This window comes from Bicyclus anynana, chromosome 26 (assembly GCF_947172395.1).
Source record: "Bicyclus anynana chromosome 26, ilBicAnyn1.1, whole genome shotgun sequence".
In the NCBI taxonomy this organism is placed as follows: Eukaryota; Metazoa; Arthropoda; class Insecta; order Lepidoptera; family Nymphalidae; genus Bicyclus; species Bicyclus anynana.
In genome coordinates, this window is record NC_069108.1 from 241299 (window position 1) to 262364 (window position 21066).

Sequence of the window (21066 nt, forward strand, 5' to 3'; positions counted from 1 at the left end):
AGCCATTTTAGGGATACCCCGAACAAAAAAAACCGATAAGTGCGAGTTGGATTTACACACCGAGGGTTCGGTACATATATTTCTTCGTCGAAAATAATAATTTGGAGCCGTTCCTTAAAAAAGACCCTAATTTTTTGTGATGTAGAATTTTTAGACGTTTCTCTGTTGCATCTATACTAATATTATAAAGCTGAGGAGTTTGTTTGTTTGTTTGATTGAACGCGCTAATCTCAGGAACTACTGGACCGATATGAAAATTTTTTTCAGTGTTAGATAGCCTATTTATCGCAGGGTACTGTCCTGGATGTCATGGTGTACTGGAGATATTCTGATGTGTGGCATAATTTCGAAATAAACGCATTTTTCTTTCTTTCTTTTTTTTTTTCTATAGACTATATTTTATCCCCGTAGACCTTCGGGAACGGGAACCACGCGGGTGAAATAGCGCGGTGTCAGCTAGTCTAGTATAAGACGATATCATTTGCTAAACATAGTTTTAAGTTAACGGGAATTAAGTATCTGCCAATAATACTAGGCAGATTGGGGTTTTCTTAATTGGTCCGGCTGGTGGGCGACTTCGGCCGTGGCTAGTTACCACCCTACCGGCAAAGACGTACTACCGCCAAGCGATTTAGCGTTCCGGTACGATGTCGTGTAGAAACCGAAAGGAGTGTGGATTTTTATCCTCCTCCTATGAAGTTAGTCTGCTAGAAAAGTAGAAACATGTAATGAGGAGGGGTGAGAGGATTTTTACCAGAAGAATGTTGAATATGCAAGTGGAAAGACCCAAGACTCTGGATTAATACACAGGCTACTTTTCATCCCAGAAAAATCCATGGTTCCCGCGGAATGTGTGAAAAACTAATTTCATGCGGACGAAGACGCGGGCGTCCGATATATATTTTCCGAAAATTATCGAAAATACACAGTTATTACAACTAAAATATATGCAATAAAAATTGTCTAGTACCCAATGATTAACTTACAATACAAGTATGCTAAGAACTCACGTGTTAAGGCTCTCGCGAAAGACAACACCCTCCTTTATACACAGTCGAGTAAACACTGAACTCTGAGATGACATCTAAATACATCTAACGCAATAGTTAGACGCGTTTGCTAATGACTAGGGTTGTTAGATATACTAAAATAATTATAATTGACGACCCCTCTATCACAGTTTGTAGTACTGTGGTTCTCAACAATGAGGTCTTGCCCCTGTAGCTAACGACGATTCTCTTTCTACGATCGCAAACGCTTAGGAAACTAGAAAAATGTATCGAAGTGACATTTGCTGTCGACAGGTCAGGATCTGTCATTCCCATACAATTTATTAGTTTTCGAAGCGTTAGTGTTTGTAGAAAGATGACGTGCCCCAGGCGACAATGAGATCGCAGTCAAAAGCAAGAGCCGTTGAACAAAAAGAAATGACCACCTACCATCAAAGTCGTACCGCCAAGCGATTTCGATTTGTCTTCGGGCCCCATCAGGCGATGCAGACTCCACTGAGCGCACACATGCACAATTTTGTGTTTATTTAAATTATATAGTTTTTAAACTAACTAAACACATAACTCGACATTGTAGGCAATATTTAGGTATAATGTGTTTTAATAACTAAAATAAGCGACTAAATAAAATTAAGATAATTATGCTATAATCTTAAGGTCGCCATTGACGGTCAATTATTCTCACGTTTCTGAAAAGCTAACAGCAGTACCCACGCGGCATACTATACAAGTCATGTACGCAGTGACTAACACACGATCAATTCGTGAAAAGTCGTGGTGCTACAGAATCGTGAGAATAATTGACCGTTTGTGGCTAGCATCATGAAAAGATGACTAGACCCACCACACCGCCTCGATGTAGATCGGCGGTGATCCGTTACACAACCCTGTCACTTGACCTGTTACGTCTTACGTAATGTTAACACGTATTGATTAGTGTTTAGTGATATTGCACTTTATCACATTCGTGTGATAGTGATAGCGCCGTGGACGTGATACGTTTCGGAGAGACGTGATGATAATGATGAAGAATTTCTTCGCAATATTATCAAGTTGAAACTGTGGTGCCGGTTCTGGAAGATGGGTTTTGTATTTGTTTATTTACAAGAAAAAAGTAATTTACAAAAATAACAATGCAACCTTATAAATATACATTATTTCATACTGAACATTTATTCACATTTTTTAAGCTGACACGCTTTTTAAAAATATTCAATCGATGTAAACAAACTATGTAGATAATTATATATGTAATATAATATTACAAGAATAGTTATTTATTCTACCACAAGCACTGACTTCATAATAGTACGTAGGTAAAATAATTTAAAGATCACTTAGATTACATGTGTTCGTGAAACAAATGATTACTTAAGGTTCTGGAAGATTGCAGGTATAAAACTATTGACGATCTCCGTGGCGCAGTGGTATGCGCAGTGGATTTACAAGACGGAAGTCCTGATTTCGATCCCCGGCTGGGCCAATTGAAGTTTTCTTAATTGGTCCAGGCCTGGCTGGTGGGAAGCTTCGGTCATGGCTAGTTACCACCCTACCGGTAGACGTAATGCCAAACGATTTTGACGGCCGCGTGGCGCAGTGGGTAGTGACCCTGCTTTCTGCATCCACGGCCGTGGGTTCGATTCCCACAACTGGAAAATATTTGTGTGATGAACATGGGTGTTTTCCAGTGTCTGTGTGTATTTATACATTATATAAGTATTTATATGTAGTATATAATTGTATATTAATATTATAATATCAACTATCTTAGCACCCATAACACAAGCTACTCTGTATGCTTACTTTGGGGCTAGATAGTGATGTGTATTGTTTAAGTATATTTATTTATTATACTAATATTATATTTATTTATTATACTAATATTAATATTTAGCGTTCCGATACGATGTCGTGTAGAAACCGAAAGGGTAAATTTTCATCCTACTCCTAACAAGTTAGCCCGCTTCCATCTTAGATTGCATCATCACTTACCATCAGGTGGGATTGTTAGTATACGTATAGATCACAGAGTAACCAGAGTAAGTATTTACGAGCAACATACTGAAGCCGGCGAAACCCATTAAAAAAACGTCACGCGTCTCCTTGACAACCGCATATACAAACTTACGATTTTTTTCTTGAATAATATTGAAAATTACTGATCACTGATTCGACGGTTAGTGTCGTACTGAATCGAGAATGTATTACTTTTGAATTTCGTATTTGGAACGGCTACGCTCCATCTGTATATTATTGATTAATCTGTGGTATAGATGTACAATAATAGGGATGATGACAGTTTTTTAAATTGTATATAAATTAAGAGTACGCTAATAGTAAAGCAATTTTGTAAAAGTAACAGGGTATCTGCGATCATTACTTTCGGAGCTACAGGGATTTAAAGGGTCAGATTTGCGGCGCTGCCGCGGATCTCTGAAAAACGCCCCATACAAAATGGTACGAACTAATGACGTCGTTGGCTCGCTGATTGTTAGATTTGTATGTGCGTTCAAACAAAATCACTAATATCTTTGTTATTTATGCGTTTATGTTTATAGTTCATTTTTTAAAAAATGTCACATTTAATGTAAGGAAGCTAAAACTGTATGAATTTTCATCTAATTACGATAAATAAAATTTGATAACTTTTGAAATTTTATAATCTTATTTATTTTGCAAATATCCAAACGTTCTTTGTTTTTTATGTATAAATTAGTTAACATTGACCTTATTTCCCGAATGTATCATAAAAATCAATATATTCAAACCTAGTCATCATCCCCATTGTACATGTTTGTGTTAAACACAATAAATATGTATTGATACAAACAAGCTAATTACAGATTCGTATGGTAATCAGGTTCGTTGGTCGTTTCCTCGACGACGCGTGCGCGCTCCGTGCGCGCTCCGTGCGCGCGGCGTGGCGGGTGACCTTTCGAAACTATATCTACTCGTAAACGTTACGAGTGTACTAGAGGCCGCCTGCTATTGCGTCCACATTCAATTATTTTTACAAATCCCGCGGGAACCATGGATTTTCATAAAGAATTACGCAACAAGAAATGTGAACGCACTGAAGCCGACTGGACGACGAGCGCCTTACATCGCAAATCGTTCCCGCCAACTGATCGCTACCTCTCTCTAAATCCCTACTCTTTACGGAACAAGTCGCGCCACCTGGCGTCGGCACGAGTCAACACGAGATCGAGCGACGTCATGTCCATCCCAGACTACTATTTCCAACACTACTTAATTCTGTATTTCTATGATGATTTTAATTGGAAATTAAGATACAAATTTAAAAAAAGAAACACACACACACATATTTATTTTTTCTGCTTTTGGAAACTTAACAGAAATGCATCGTTTTAAATGCCGTGCCACTTAATATTTTACTGGTCGAACATTGTCTACTAGTGCACTGCACTTACCGGCTACGTTTTTGTGTAGTAAAAAAATCTGCACGAAAATATAGCCGGGGTCAACGTACTTACTTATCTTCTCACTAGACTAGAAGTTTTGACCAAGTTGAATAGTTTTTGTTTCCAAAAGGAGAAAAAATAAATAACCAAACGAATGTAGATATCCCATTTGTTTTTTTTTTTATTTATGTATCCTGATTTCTAATTCGAAAAATTAAAGAAATCCATTAAAGGATTAATTAAAACTATAAAGTATCGTAGATATGGGTATATATTAGATTTGGTTTAGGTCGTACATTGCTCAAAAGATGGCGTTAAACGATGCCCGTAGACGCATAGATGGTAGCATCCATAGAGTAGAAATGGGTCTACGACTCAATGTCTTCAGTTCCACCCAAGATCTTTTCACTTCAAGTATTTATGTAGAATCATACAAAAGGTATAGTTCCGCCACAGATGACTAGAGGGCGGCAATCATTTTTTTAATAGCCACACTGAAGATTTTTGTATTGGTATGCTTTTCCTTGTCATCATCCATCGCTTCATTTCACACAGCATTGTCCGAAATATATTTAAAGATCAATATTAGAATAACTTGACTTCAATAAAATGTCAATTCATAAACTTTTTCAATTTTAATTTGTTTAGAAAACCTCCTCTTGGAAATCAAAAAATCTTTTTTACATTTCATTTTGCAATATTTATAATAGAAAATGTCAACTTTAAGAACTGCGTTTGTAAATGTAAATGACAATACATTGATTTGATATGAATTTAAATGATATAAATTGAAGACATGGCTGTTCGCAGTAATTTTAACTGCCTTTTCCCCATGGGAAAAAATAAAGGAAATAAAATGTAAATGTCAATTGACATATGACAGATGACTCAAAACTACGAAATAAAAACATGATGATGCAGTTAATTATAAAGTTTTTGTCATTAATCGTATTTCGTTGCATCAATACTCAATTCATTTCCTGTGCTTTTTATCTGCGCATGCTGCTGGACATCGACGGACCCGCTTTTTATTCTTAACCCACGCTTTATCCAAAGGTCTTTGATTTTCTTTTCGTTTTGGTTTCTCGTGACGATTTCGCTATCGAAAGATAAAATATGTTGTGTACCTAACTGTGGTAAAACGCGTAAGTAAAATATTTTTAACAACTGCTTCATGCTTGTACATTATTATAATAAAAGTAAAAATTTAATTTATTAGATTAAATATAGTCCATTTAGTCATTCCGTAGAATTCTGACAATTCAATTTCCGTTTTCGGTGTTTCTATAATGTAAAACAGTTCCCATAAAAAAAGTCGACAAGTTGAACTAAAACAAAACTTATTCTTTCGATTCTAAGAATGAAATTTACACAGGCCTAAGATTCAATTAAATTATAAATAAATATAACATTATCTTAATTTTAACTAACACAATTTACAAAATATTAAATTCGATAGAAATGACGTGGGAAAAAATATCATCAACTAGCCAGACCAGGGTAGACAGCAGATTTCACAAACTTTTTTGATAAAATGTAGTATTATTTGCGATGTTATTTTCGACTATATAAAATTTTATTTCAATTTATTTTTAATATATATAAATATAATAATAATTTATGTTCAAATGCAATTTCCATAGCTTTATAAACACCAATAATTGTTGCCTTTATCCTTTAGAGGCACCTGACAGCTGTTATTTGTTAACACTAGAATCGCCGCCATCACAGTTTTGGAATGAAAAATTCTTTTACTGTTTGGAAGCTATAGGCCATATATTTCATCTCCTTATTCCTAAGACAACGGAAACTATGCGGGTGATACTGCGAGGTTCTGCAAATAGAATGGTTCTAGGTACATTACCTAGAACCACCGTTGGGCTACTTTTATCCAATCTGTATCTATAACTATAATTCGATTTTAAATCGTCAACATAAATATATAATACATTCATCATAGATAACTTAGCAGTACAACAGAGTATCACTGATATTCGTTTACCCCTTAACACTGCGAGTTCAACCCAATCGAGTTGGGCCTAGCAGGTTAAGGGACATGTGGCGAGGACCACCACCACCAAATTGACCATTTAAGTGACAATGTTAACGACACTTCTATTATTGAGGATGACTATGATGATAATGATGCTAATTAATAAATAAAACTTTCTATAATCACTTTTGATGTTTATATTTTCCTAAAACACCAAAATAAATTATTGTTATTATACTTCAAAGTGTGGATTATTTAGATTTTGCTTATTTAAAGTACTAGATAATTCTGTAATAAATTTAGGTGAAATCAATTTTTATATTAAGAATGATTTTTAGTTTGGTTTGATGAAACAAACAGCAGAAAAAAGGTTTGTGGCAACTGAAATTTCAAAAGTGACTGACAAATGGAACCGGAAATAGAAATGTCAGAATTCTACGGAATTAAAAAACAGACTATAATAGTTTTTATTTTTGGTTAGACATAAGTTTTATACACTCTTTCATTTAATTACTTGACATTATTTTAAATATCAATGAAAGAGGAATACAATTTATGTCAAATTATTTTTCTTTAATTCCTTTAAATCGGATTCGAAAATAAAAGTTAAAATTATGGGTAGGTACTATATATACTATAGCTACATACTCAGATAGGTATAGTTCTATATGGCTTAAAAGTAGTTACGCCACCGATCGCCAGGGGGCGCTACCTTCTTTGTTCGTTTGATTGTCCAGAGTGTTGACTATAAACATTCTACTCTATGGTTCCACCTCTGATTTTACTGATTATTCTTTGCAAAGCAAATGCAAAGTAATTCAAAATGGCCGATGGTTCGAGAAAGGTGTGTCGTGATATTGAATAGCGATTTTCGCCTGCATTTGATTGAATAGAACCTCAGTGAACGTTAAACGTGTCTATACTGGTGCGTAACATTGTTTTGTGATTACTTAAGAAGGATTTGGTATGTTTGATATCCAGCTGGCCGCCTGCAGATGGATGGCAAGTCGACAAAGGAAGGATGTTTTGTTGGAGGTGACCCGCCGTTTCTTGGCCTATTCCGCGAGGCCGCCGTCGCGTTCGACCGGGCCAGCACCGCGTACCGACCCGCTGGCGCCGCGTCGCGGTACCGTGATGATAAGTATGTCGGTTGGCTTACAGCGGCGTCGCCGGGCTCTGCGTACCGCCGCGTGGCACCGCAGCCCTCGCCGCCCGGGGCTTCGCCCCTCGCGACCGCGCGCGTTGGAGCCCTCGCTCCGCAGCTCTGTACTGCCTGAAGGAGGTAAGCTTCACGAGATTCGTGTCAATTGTGTGGCCAAAAATCAATATTCTGTAGCGACGCCATTTTGTGAAAGTAATTATAGGTTCATACTTCATATTTGCTGCTTCAGCACCAAAAAGCACAATCGTTGTTAGTATTGCTGTAAATGTAAATTATATCTCTCAAATTGACGCGTCAATGGATAAAAACAATTTAATTTCAGCACAAGGCAAAGACAAGTAGCTTGTATTTGAGATTACTGATGTTTATCAATTTGCATAAATATATTTACTGTAGTAAGATGTAAATTTTTGTACTCAAACCTGCTTATTGTCCTCTCGACAGGACATAGTCCACTCTGCAACTTGCAGAACTGCAGGTATGGCAGCCTCATCGAGAGATGATTTGTGCCCTGTGCAACCTGTCACAACAATATATATAATGTACATGTCACTGACAGGATAATATATAGGCTTAATAATATCTATTTTGATAACCACATACAACTACAGTAAAAGCTCTTCATTCATGAGGTATTTGTTCTGTAAATGTGCTGCAAGTACAGACTTATGCAAAGGTTTAAAGAAATTAGTATAGATTTTTTCTTATTTGGTAGTTTCTAGAAGCTCCTTCAATTCAGACTGATATTAACAGTGATATGCTATTTACTTCTTGAATATAAAACTTTGGTTCATAACATTCATTCTTAAACCTAAAAGACAATCTATTCCATTGGCAATTTTGGCAATATTTTGTTATGTTTGAAGATTTCATGTCAGATTCTGCAGCCAGACCTTCTGCGGTTAAAGAAATATTTAGCTGCAAATATAGGAATTGGATTGTTTTTTCTTTAGTCTCAAAAACTGCAAGTAATTTTTAATTTAAAAAAAAGTGAATAAAGTTACATACCTTTCTGTAAAGTAAGTGTTTTAAACAGAGTAATTCTGTTACTCTGAACTAAACTGTTGAACAAATATCAAATAGGTTGAATTTTTTTTAAAATCATATATGAATCAGTCGTTTTTCAAGTTTATTTTATGACTAACTGTATATAGACGATAGATCAAATGTAAACCCATTTTTAGGCATATTAAAGAAAATACAAAGTTTTTTTAATCTATAGGGTAATAAAATAATAGTCCCTCACACTTGCCCAATTTAAATTTAAGAGCCTCAATAGCTCAACGGTGAGAGCGGTCAGACGGGTGGTGGTTTGATCCCCATATCCACTGGTCTATCTCCTGCTCCTTCCTCTAATTTTGAGGCTCATGCTCAACAGTGAGCCACTTCTTCAGTATATAAACTAACAACATAGCCAGTTTTAGTTACTTCATTTCAAAGGTCAAAATATAATCTAACAAAACTAAAATTAAATGTAATGTGTTAAAATATAAATTCTTGTGTTCTGTTGTATGTTACCAAACTCCTCTGAAAGGCTGGCCCATTTTTGATGAAATTTTTATTGATTATCTGTTAGAGATAGGTTTTACACTCTATGAAAATTTAAATGATAACAATAAACAAAAAAATCATTGCCTTGTGAACCGTAACATATAAGTTGAGGTTTCTTTTGAGAAAATACAAAAATGTTAATAAATTAAAAAAAATATTTATATATAAATTTTTTATTGATATACATCAGCATCATCATCATCATCATCATCATCAACATCATCCATCATCATCATCATCCATCATCATCCATCATCATCATCATCCATCATCATCCATCATCATCCATCATCATCATCATCCATCATCATCCATCATCATCATCATTTTGCCATTATTGATTTGATGTTAATCAAATTAAGTGGATACTATATATCAAAGTTAGTGAATAGGCCGGCTGCAGTTACAGCTAAGCATTGACCGATGTCGTGTTGCACTTGCAGAATGTCGTCGCGCAGGAATGGCTCCGTGTCGCGGGCAGCGGAGACAGCGTCCAAGACCCGGCTGCACATGGACCGGAACCCGCAGCACTCCAGGATGAATGGTAACTACAAGATTGTATTTAAAAAGTAGCCTATAGCTATAGCACCCAACAGTGAAATGAATGATAGATAGTTTAGCTACCCAGCAGTGAAAGAATTTTCCAAATTGGTTCAGTAGTTTTGGAGTCATACAAAAAACAATCAAATCTCTCTTTATTATTATAATATTAGAATAGACAACAAGTTGCAAAGCCTTGATAAAACACTGTCTAACAAGTCAAAGGATAATGATGGTTTGTATGAATAAACAATTTATTGATTTATTAAAAAAAGTAATCAACAGCATTATCAAACATAAAATTGATAATCTTTTTAACATAAAAATGGAACCCACTTGAAAGACAGTATTTCAGTTATTTTAATTTTAACAAAAAATTATTAATAAGATTTTCATGAAAATGAAATGAGACCAATCAGTCAAGGGCTAACTTGTAAAGAATGAAAAAGAAAGTATTTCTTTACTTTATTTCAAACAAAAAATTTTATTTTCAAAATTGGTTAGTAAATTAAGAAGTTGTGAGGTGAGAAACATTTAAAAAAATATATACGCGTTGACTTGAGAACCTCCTTGTTTTGTAGTTGGTTAGAAATAAAAATTACAGATTTTTGGTATATGATGTACATTATGATTAACCACAATCTGACATAATACAATATTGGACTCATCACCGAAGGGTGGGGATTCGGTCCCCGCCCCGTTGGTCCATTGTCGTACCCACCCACTATAATAATAATAAAGTCTTTATTTACTTCATACATTGATACAGTTAGTTATATGATTTTAATAGAATTTTCTTTTTACATTATGTATGAATCCCATTGTCTTGGGTATAGGCCTCCTCCAGCAGTTTCCATTCTCCTCTGTCTTGTCCTGACTTCATCCAACCCTTACCAGCCACTTGGGCAATGTCATCAGTCCAGTGCTTTTGGGGTCTAGTGGACAGTAAGTGTCCACCTATCGTCTTTCAAGCGCGATACATGTCCTGTCCATTGCCATTTTAGTTTCAAGGCATCTGTAGCTCTGGTTCTTTCTCTGATCATTTCGTGTCTGACTTTATAGATCTTTTTCAATTTCAGCATACTGCGTTCCATTGCCCTCTGACATGACCTTACTTTGGTTTTGTTATCAAACACCCATGTTTGGCTGGCATATGTTACATGGTAATAGTCAGGTGTCCATTACAATTTTTTTGTGTTTTAAATTATACTTGCCTTTAAAAATCTCCTTTTGTGCCCAGTATCTGCTCCAGGTTGTGTTTATTCTCCTGTCAACTTGCTTCCCCAGATAAATACAGTTATTATATTAAATATTCATGATTCATGATAAAACACAGTTTAAATATTATGATAATAGCTTAATTTTATTAGATTTGTTTGTATGGATAATACGCAAATGGTAGATACACCACCTAATTATCTAAATTAATATGAATAGTTTTCCAAAAATCCGTCATCTACGTAGTAGACTAAGTTATATATTTTTTTTTAATTTTTCTTTCTTGAATAAGTTTCCAATGCTCTAGCTGTTGTATTTAAGATTTTGAAGATCTGATTTCTGTTATACATTGCGGATTAAATTACCAACATACTAAAATACATACATTTTATAAATAATGTTTTATCTGTTTTGTAGAAGTTTTGAATGAGATAATTATATCTGCCTACATACTATACTAAATTAATATTGTTTTTTGGAAAATATCTACTAAATATATACTAAATTTTTTATATCTACTATCTAGCCCCAACGTAAGCATCATGTAAAATGGGTTCCTACTATGTGAGCTGATTTCATGATTAACCTTTATTAAATTTAAATAAATTCAGGTCAATCTCATCTAAATAAATTATATTTATTATCCAAATTTCCACTATGGTTTTAATAATCTGATAAAAGTATCAATAACAATTGTTTGCTCTATAACAGGGTTTCTTAAACTTTCGACTAAACGAACCCCTGTTAAAATTTCCAAGTGACAGAGAACTCCTTATTAACTAATGCCCCAAAAGAAGAAGAAAATTAATTTGACTGTTGAAGAAAATAAGGTACAAGTAATTTTGGAACCTTAATTCTGACTTGGTATCATTTATCAAGCCACCATTACATAAATCTTGTCGCAAACCCCCTGCCGTCTAATGGCGAACACCTAGGGGTTCGCGCACCCCACTTGGAGAAACCTTGCTCTATAATAACAGATCGTTGTGATAATGACAGTAAATGTGGTGTTGCCACACAGCAAGTTTATTAGTTAGTTACTCTTTTATGACGCACTACAAGTGCCCCGCTCCCTGGGCTGTACATCCCGGGCAATCAAAGAGAGTGTGTCTCGAAGTGTCCTCCTCTTCACAGAAGTAATATTTTTCATGTGGAGCTTTTCCAATGGCAAAGAGGTAGATGTTCACACTGTGTGCACTAACAGCTTGTGTGATCCAGAGGGCCATCTCTCCGTGCCTCCTGTCAACCCACGATTTTTTTTTATTCTTCACAAGTTAGCCCTTGACTACAATCTCACCTGATGGTAAGTGAAGATACAGTCTAAGATGGAAGCGGGCTAACTTGTTAGGAGGAGGATGAAAATCAACACCCCTTTTCGGTTTCTACACGACATCGTACCGGAACGCTAAATCGCTTGGCGGTACGTTTTTGTCGGTAGGGTGGTAACTAGCCACGGCCAAAACCTCCCACCTGTCAAAAGATCGAGGATCACTTCGCGGGTCCAACTTCCTTTCCATGGTTCCGACCATTCTCACTCTCACTCAGTAGGCTCTTGTTTTTTTTTCTCTCTGGATCTGCCGTCGTTTTAAGCAGGTGAGTTGTGACACTTTAGTGCAGTTTCTGACAGGAGAGCCAGAGCTCTGTCGGCACCTGGTCATCGAGCACGTCAGCTCGCTTCAGACGTTTGATTCGCGGCGCTACCACCAGTGAGACAGTGAGAGAGAGCGATTGGGATGTCGCGTTAGCCTTTCTTTATGCTTTTTGCAGTTATAGCTGATTTCCTCACAGACAGTTGGTATTTTAAGGTATTAGTGGGTTTCATTGTTGCGATGGCTCTTCTCAGAAGAACCTGCCTTCCAAACCGGTGGTAGAGCCTTAACAAATAGTCAAACTTGACGTTTCAAAAGTACATATAAAGTAAGCCTACTAGATTTGAAGCTTAGAAGCTTGACCCAATGTGAATATTGACGAGGGTTTCAAAAATGTGGCAAATATCAGGCAAGGGCGAGGGCTACAAGCTTTGTGGAACAAGGTCTCAGGGCAGAAAATCAAAACTCCCAAATGAAATTCACCATAAGAGAGAAAGGCGCGAGAATGGACACTGGACAGTCTACATCGGCAGAACAACATGCTCCAAACAAAAAAGTTACACGATCAATACGTCGGGAGCTTCGGTGCTTCAGTTCCAAGAATATACAGAGGGCTATAGAAGCAAACCGGGGGTCCAAAGTATTGGAAGGTACCAAATGACTAAGCTTGAGACCTCGAGCGATAAGACAGTTGTCGCAAAGCCTGAGATTTCTACGGTTGTTTGTTCCAACATAATTATTATAATTATAAAATGTAATATGAGTCCCAAGTTTCAAAGCCTGTAGCCTATAGTAGGCCTGCGACCAAGATCCCAGAGCCAAACTATTCCGCCATTATACTGATGATCTTCTGGAGATCAGTGTAGATGAGATCATGTTGGTCCTCAAACAGCTGAAAAATGGAAAAGTCCCAGGAGAAGACGGGTACCTCTGAGCTTTTAAAGGAGGAGGACTGCCCTTACTTAATGAGCTAAAGAGCATTTTTGATTCTGTCTTTGATTTATCCAGAGTGGGAGAACTACGAAGGCGTGGAACAAGAGCATAGTAGTTTACTTTCTAAAACATTCTTAACATTCACCTTACGACGATGGAACGAGCTATGCTCGGAGTGTCTCTGCGTAATCGAATCAGAAATGAGGAGATCCGCAGAAGAACCAAAGTCACTGACATAGCTCAACGAGTTGCGAAGCTGAAGTGGCAATGGGCGGCACATAGTTCAAAGAGCCGATGGACGTTGGGGTCCCAAGGTGCTGGAATTGCGACCCCGCACTACTAGGCGCAGTGTTGGTAGACCCCCACCAGGTGGACTGACGACATCAAGCGAGTGGCAGACATTCGCTGGATGCAGGCGGCTCAGTATCGTGATCAAAAGGCCTATGTCCTGCAGTGGACTCCTTCGGCTGATATGATGACAGAGTACATTATACATCTATGTAAAAATGAAAAGTGGAAAGCACCTTTATAATTATGATCTTCCGGAGATCACTGTAGATGAGATCGTGTTGGTCCTCAAACAGCTGAAAAATGGAAAAGCCCAACAAAAAGACAGGTGTCACCTATGAGCTTTTAAAAGCAGGAGGACTGCCCCTAAGAAGCTAAAGAGGATTTTTGATTCTGTTATCCAGAGAACTCTAAAGGCGTGAAACAAGAGAATAGTAGTTTTACTTTTTAAAAAATTCTTCATCTTTTTTCACCTTCACTGAATTTACATATTCATGCTACATTACAGTTTTCTAATAGTAATAGTCTCTGAGTTAAACTGAGAGAGTCTGAGAAGGACAGATATGACGAAACTAAGAATTCCTTATTGACTACGGAACCCTAAACCTAAGTGAAACATTGGTTCGATTAATAACGGGAAATAATAAAAAAATATGTGGTCAAGTTTAAAGGAAGTTGTGTTTTATGACAACATTCGTAAATACTACTTTACTAAAAAGTTGAGTACCCCTGAGTCATATGGTTTTGTTTATTTACATTGTGTTAAACACGTAAACGTTTTGTGTACAGGGAGGTGTGTTTTCGGCGTAACAACTTGATAACACTGTGACACATTATGGTGACAAAGTGCGCATTTTGATAATTGGCTAGTTGACTCATATCAAATCTATATCTATACTTATAATAAATCTGTAGAGAGGTCAATTCTGTACATGAAATATATTTCCAAAATAACTATCAGGGGGTGATTAGTGATCGATACTGATACCAAAAATGCAATCAGTAAAATTTTTGTCTGTCTGTCTGTCTGTATGTTCTTTATAGAAACAAAAACTACTGGACGGATTTTAACGAAACTTGGTACAATTATTCAACATACTCCTGGGCAGGTTATAGTATACTTTTCATTACGCTAGGATCAATAGGAGCAGTGAAGAGAAATGTTGAGAAAACGGGAGAAGTTACTCCATTTTTTAAGCTTCCGTCGCGTGTACAGCCTTAATGGTTAAAGCTACATAGAAATCATGTATGACGGTAATGTTCTCCTTAAAATTATCTATAAAAACACAACAGCATATATATGTCTATCTTTTATGGTTGACTCACAATAACACGTGTAACTCCTGATAGCTTAGCAGTTCGGAGCTTTCTAATTATATTTGTCTACTCTTATGTTTAAAACACTCATCACTAATCCCTAATAAGAAAGTTAACATTATTACCTATTCAATAAAAAAAAATCATAAAAATCGGTAAAGAAACACCAAAGTTATACAAGAAATACGCTAAGCCATCGCGCGTGAATACTAATTCATGATTTAAGGACTTTAAGGATTATTTTTGTGTAACGGTTGCCGCGTTCGACGCGACTCGCGGTGGGAGGAATAAATAAAGAAGTGCAGCCTATAATGAGTAGGGTAGGGGTAGGGGTAGGTCAGGGGTAGGGTAGAGTAGGTTAGGGTAGGGCAGGATAGGGGTAGTTGAAAGTTTACAACGACTTTCACGCGGACGAAGTCGCGGGCGTCCGCTAGTCTATACTAATATTATAAAGCTGAAGAGTTTGTTTGTTTGTTTGATTGATCGCGCTAATCTCAGGAACTACTGGTTAGATTTGAAAAATACAGGCAGGTCATCCTCCCATCTCTTATGTGGTCGTCCTTGCCTCCTTTTCCCATCTCTAGGGTACCATTGCATGACCTATTTGGACCATTTTTCTTTCGAGGATCTAAGCACATGTCCCGTCCAGCGCCATTTCGGCCTTTTTATCTTTTTAAAACATCTGTAACACCAGTGACTTTTCGGATTATCTTTAAACTCCACTTGTCCTTTAGCTTTATATGCAACATGCTCCTTTCCATCCCATGTTGGCATACCCTCAGCTTCTGTTGGTGGCTTTTAGTCATACCCCAGGTTTGACATCCATAAGTTAATATAGGGAGTATGCACATGTTAAATACTTTGCATTTGGTAGGCATTGGAGTGTCTTTGTTTTTCAGAATCTCTCTAAGAGACCAGTAACGAGCCCAACTATTGTTCACTCTTCTTTGAAGTTCCTTGTCCATTATCATTTTTAGTGAAATTACTTGTCCTATGTAGACATATTCATCCACATATTCTATTTCTTGGTTGCTTACTTCTATGTATTGTTTTTGTCTATTTATCATGACCTTAGTTTTGGTAGTGTTCATAGTGAGACCTGCTTTTTGGAGGAAGGCTATAGGCTATATTTCTAAAAGACGAAATAATGCCGCTAAACGTCGCCCCACGGTTTCACCCACATAGTTCCTGTTCCCGTAGGAACACGGACTAAAAACATAGCATATTACACTCGCAAATAACGTAGCTTTCTATCGGTGAACGAACTTTCAAAATCGGTTCTGTAGATCCAGAGATTACCCCTACAACCACACAAACTTTACCTCTTACAACCACACTAATATTATAAAGGCGAAAGTTTGTGCGTAAGTGGGTGTGTATGTTTGTTTCTCCTTTACGCTGCTTCTGTAGAAGCGATTTGGCTGAAATTTGAAATGGAAATAGATTTCACTCTGGATTAACACAGCCTACTTTTCATTCCGGAAATATCAATGGTTCCCGTGCGATTTTTGAAAAACTGAATACCACGCGGACGAAGTCGCGGGCGTCCGCTAGTCTAATATAAACAACATTAATTTCGTATAAAACACAACAAAAAAATACTGAACTGAAGAGGGAGTGCCCATCCCCGGCCCAGGCCTAACCTACCATCTACTTTAATAATGAAATGGGGATGATGACTAGGTTTGAATATATTGATTCTTATGATACGTTCGGGTAAATAGGGTCATTGTTAACTAATTTATACATAAAAAGCAAAGGTAGTCTGGATATTTGCAAAATAAATGAGATTATAAAATTTCAAAATCTATTAAAAATCTTTTATCGTAATTAGATGAAAATTCATACAGTTTTAGCTTCCTTACATTAAATGTGACATTTTTAAATATATGAACTATAAACATAAACGTACAAATAACAAATATACTAGTTTGTACGCACATACAAATCTAACGATCATTACATTGCCTACGCCCTACGACATCATTAGTTCGTGCCATTTTGTATGGGGCGTTTTTCAGGGATCCGCGGCAGCGCCGCAAATCTGACCCTTTAAATCCCTGTAGCTCCGAAAGTAATGATCGCAGATACCCTGTTACTTTTACAAAATTGCTTTATTATTAGCGTACTCTTAATTTATATACAATTTAAAAAACTGTCCTCATCCCTATTATTACTTATACGACATTTTTAATTCCTCTTTTATCTGTCTCCAACGGGGACAAATAAAGGTTGTTGACCATACAGCCTGAGTTTTACGATATTATTTAACCGATTTCAAAAAAAAGAGGAGGTTCTCAATAATTCGAAGCGTGTTTTGTTTGTAACCGCATAACTTCGTCATTTCTTAACCAATTTTAAAAATTTCTTTTTTTGTTTGAAAGAGTAAATTTCCAAATTGTAACGAAATTTCCATAAAATGAAAATTTATATACTTGTGTACGAGGGTATATCTGGGCTTTAACCTTTGATTACAAGAAAACATTAAAAAATATTTAATATGAAGGTCACTAATTTGGGATGGCAAGATCGAAAATTTAAAAAAAAAATGCAAAGTGATATGATTAAATAAAAGAGCTGCAATGGAAGGTTCCTCGAAACTGATCGGCATGGCCGACTAGTCGGCATCTTTGCAACCGAATAGTCGGCTAGTCGACAAAAGTCACAGGCGATATAATTATTTTCATGTGAGTGTACTGTCTTCCAGACCCGTCGAACCCCGCGGGCAGACGCAAGGAGCTGGACAACGTGATGAAGCGCGCGCGCCAGGCGTCGCCCGGCAGCTGGGACCGCAAGCTGCTGGAGGTGGAGGAGAAGGATCCCAACAGGTCACTAGTGTGCTCTTGCTTCTGCTTTTGGGTTTTTTTAAAGACAAATCCTTATAGACACCTATTTTGGTACTGCGGGTCTTCTAATATATACATTCTGTCCCCTAGGACAAAGGCCTCCTCCAAACTTTTCCACAACCCTAATCTCTTGCAGATTTTGCCCAGTTGCCCCTATGGTTCTTGTACCGGCTAAAAATTGTTCTACATCCAAAACCTCGTACTATGCGGTTTGGTTCCTCATTCTTTAGGATGCAATCTCATTATGTTGGAGCTGAGTTTGCTGTTGTCACTACCGACACTGATATTTACCATTGAACGTCAATGTTGACGAGGTGTTCCCATTGGATCTGGATGATATTATCGGATCTGAGTTTCCACCGAGTCACTGTCTCGGTTTTTACCATCCTGGTTTACCTTCTCTGTTTATCGTGACGATTTATTTACTGTTGTGCTAGCTGTTCACATTACCACGATAATGTGTCATCAAAGTAAAAAAAAACATACCAGCCAAATTGATGGTTAGTCATGCCGTCCTATTGTGACACATGAGGTAGCAGTGACAGTGTTTGTACCATTATTTTGTGGTAGAGGAAACACCACTAGCAGGTCCCAGGACTTGTGACTTTGAGAGTAGGTTGAAAGGATCCTTTCAGTATGCAAAAACACTTACCTTTCCTGCCCGACGTGTTCTCCCTGCCCACACTAAATAATTTATCATAGACAATAATTACAACACAAAACATTATTGCACAAAATCACTTACTTGACTGGCAGCGTGACGGTGTCTACGCTGCCTAACAAACAACTGTGCTCAAGTCATCAAATACCCCTCTTATTTATACCAACAGTGACACCTCCTTTACGATAACATAAATAATGAATGTTAATACTACCTGTAATGAAGGAACTAACACTATATGTGAACACCTCCATTTAAATACAAAGCCATGACACTTCAAACTGTAAACTGTCGCTCCGACTTAATAGGAACGCAGCCATTCACACTGCAAAGACATGGAATGTCCTTCCAGCCTCCGTTGTCCCTACCACTTACAATTGTTAAGTGAAGTCTGCATCATCGCTTACCATCAGTCGAGATTGCGATCACTTGCTTGCATCATTTTATGAGAAAGCGAAGGTGTACGCCATTCAGGACTCTCACACCAGCTTCTACTGCACTAACCACTGTCAGAGTGGACCACCGAGGATACCAGTAAATCATTCTTCACCATAAATCGAAAACTATACATTATAAAGTTAATAGCCTCTGATTCCATAATGTTCTGTAGGTCCAATGGTCGCCCCACGACATATCTCTTGAAGACAAAATGACCAATTGCTCTGTCTCTGTCGTTGCAACAGGACTAAAGCTATGGTTCTAGGCCACATGTTGGACTGTTTTGTCTGGTGGCAGACATTGGCCGTGGCTAGTTACCACCTGCCAGCAATGACGTACCACCAAGCAGTATGATGCCACGTAAGAAACCGTCAGAGGTGTGGGTAAAATAGACTTGTACCTCGTCCGAGTTAACCTGCTACCATCTTAAAATGCATTGTTACTTAACATTAAGTGACATCGTAGTCAAGTGAAGTCGGACACCTGTCAATCTCCTAGCACAAGCTGTTCTATTAGTTGGAGGGGAGAGGGGAATTAGTTATGTTTACAAGATATGGCGCTCATATTTTTTTTTATTTCTATTTGTTTTAATCGTCCGGGAGTGTGTTTTACATACCACATTTTGTGAAGGGTGTATGTTTGTCAATCCGTTCTCTGACCATCGTAAATATGGTAGCCAATTATAGAGATAGGACTATGGTGTATTTGGTGATTATCCAAGCATATCATGAGCAATAATGTCATCAGTCCGTTAGCTTCGCGGCAATTCTTTGTTAGAATCTCTTTAAAAAAATCTTTAACAAAGAGTTGCCGCGAAGCCTAATGACTGGAGACTTTCTCATTGGCTACATTCCTTACTTATGGTAGGATTTGACATACCTTCAGCCTTCATACAATGAGGTAAGTTGCTATTGCAGGCTCTCGGTCTATAATGAATATTTTTGTTTTGTTTAGTTATTTTTATTCTTTTATTTTGTATAAAGAGTATCAGCCATAAGTTGTAAACGTGGCCACTATTCCCCTTTCCCCCCCGCCGGGCCGTGCGCGAGCGACCGGTCGCGTGTGACGGCCGAGCCCCCTGTTGTAGGTGGCGCCACTCGGGCTATAAGCAGCTGTACCTGGGCGCGAGCGAGTCCCCCCCGCCGCCCGCGCGCCGCTCCCGCTCGCCGCTCACCAGGTACCGACCGCACACGTACTTGCACTGCGCCGCGCTGCGAACGATCGCCTGACGTCACCGGGACCGATACACTCAAGCTCAAGCAAACACCCTTCCAGAATGACCATCTAAGCCGAGGTCCGAGTCTCAGAGGAATGACGTTCCTTATCGCGCATTGCAAAAGGGGGCGAAGATGGAGAAAATCAAGACCAAAACCCTTCGACCCCAAAAAGCCCCCCAACCCCAAACAGCCCCCAACCCCAAAATCCTCTGACCCCAAAAAGCCCCCTGACCCCAAAAGGTCCCCCGACCTCAAAAGGCCCCCCAACCCCAAAACCTCTGATCCCAAAAGGCTCCGATCCTAAAAGACCCCCAAACCTAAAAGACCCTGACCCCAAAAGGCCCCCCGACCCCAAAACGCCCCTCCGAACCTTGGAACGAAGTTCCTTTTGATAACTGTTCGAACATTTGATGGGATGGGACGGGATGGGATGCGATAGCGATAGAGATAACGATAGCGATATCGATAGCGATAGAGGTAACGATGACGATATCTATAGCGATATCTTTAGCGATAGCGATAACGATAGCTATAGCGAACTATGTTTTTTTTTCAAGTTTTTTTTTATAATATGACCAATATTCCCATTCCCTCCAACTAGTCGGGAAAGACTGCCAGGAGTGAGTACGACAATACACCAACAGAGCGGGAATCAAGCCACCACCCCTCTGTGATAAGTCCGACCGCTCTTACTGTTGAGCTATTGAGGTCTTTAGAAAATCGTTCTGCCCATCTCTTCTGCTTCTGCTTTTGCTTTCGGGCCCCATCAGGTGATGCTTCTGCGCTCGCCCAAACACTCCCATTTAGGAGCCTACTTAAACAAATCTATACTAATATTATAAAGCTGAAGAGTTTGTTTGATTGAACGCGCTAATCTCAGG

The 21066-nt window shown here is 38.0% G+C and overlaps 1 protein-coding gene across 5 annotated transcripts in view; it reads left to right on the plus strand.

Annotated features, from left to right (window-relative positions):
- Nucleotides 1-7200: 7200 nt before the first annotated feature.
- LOC112045685 (serine/arginine repetitive matrix protein 1) overlaps nt 7201-21066 on the plus strand; it is a 29644-nt gene continuing 15778 nt past the window's right edge. For 2 of the 5 annotated variants that reach the window (XM_052889991.1, XM_052889995.1), the window contains exons 1-4: nt 7235-7707; nt 9582-9682; nt 17731-17851; nt 20056-20145. In XM_052889991.1, the coding sequence (XP_052745951.1) occupies nt 9583-9682; nt 17731-17851; nt 20056-20145 (311 nt within the window). In that variant the 5' untranslated portion in view covers nt 7235-7707; nt 9582. Of the gene's footprint in view, nt 7708-9581; nt 9683-17730; nt 17852-20055; nt 20146-21066 lie in introns of all 5 variants that reach the window. The other 3 variants (XM_052889993.1, XM_052889994.1, XM_052889996.1) reach the window with 3 other exon arrangements.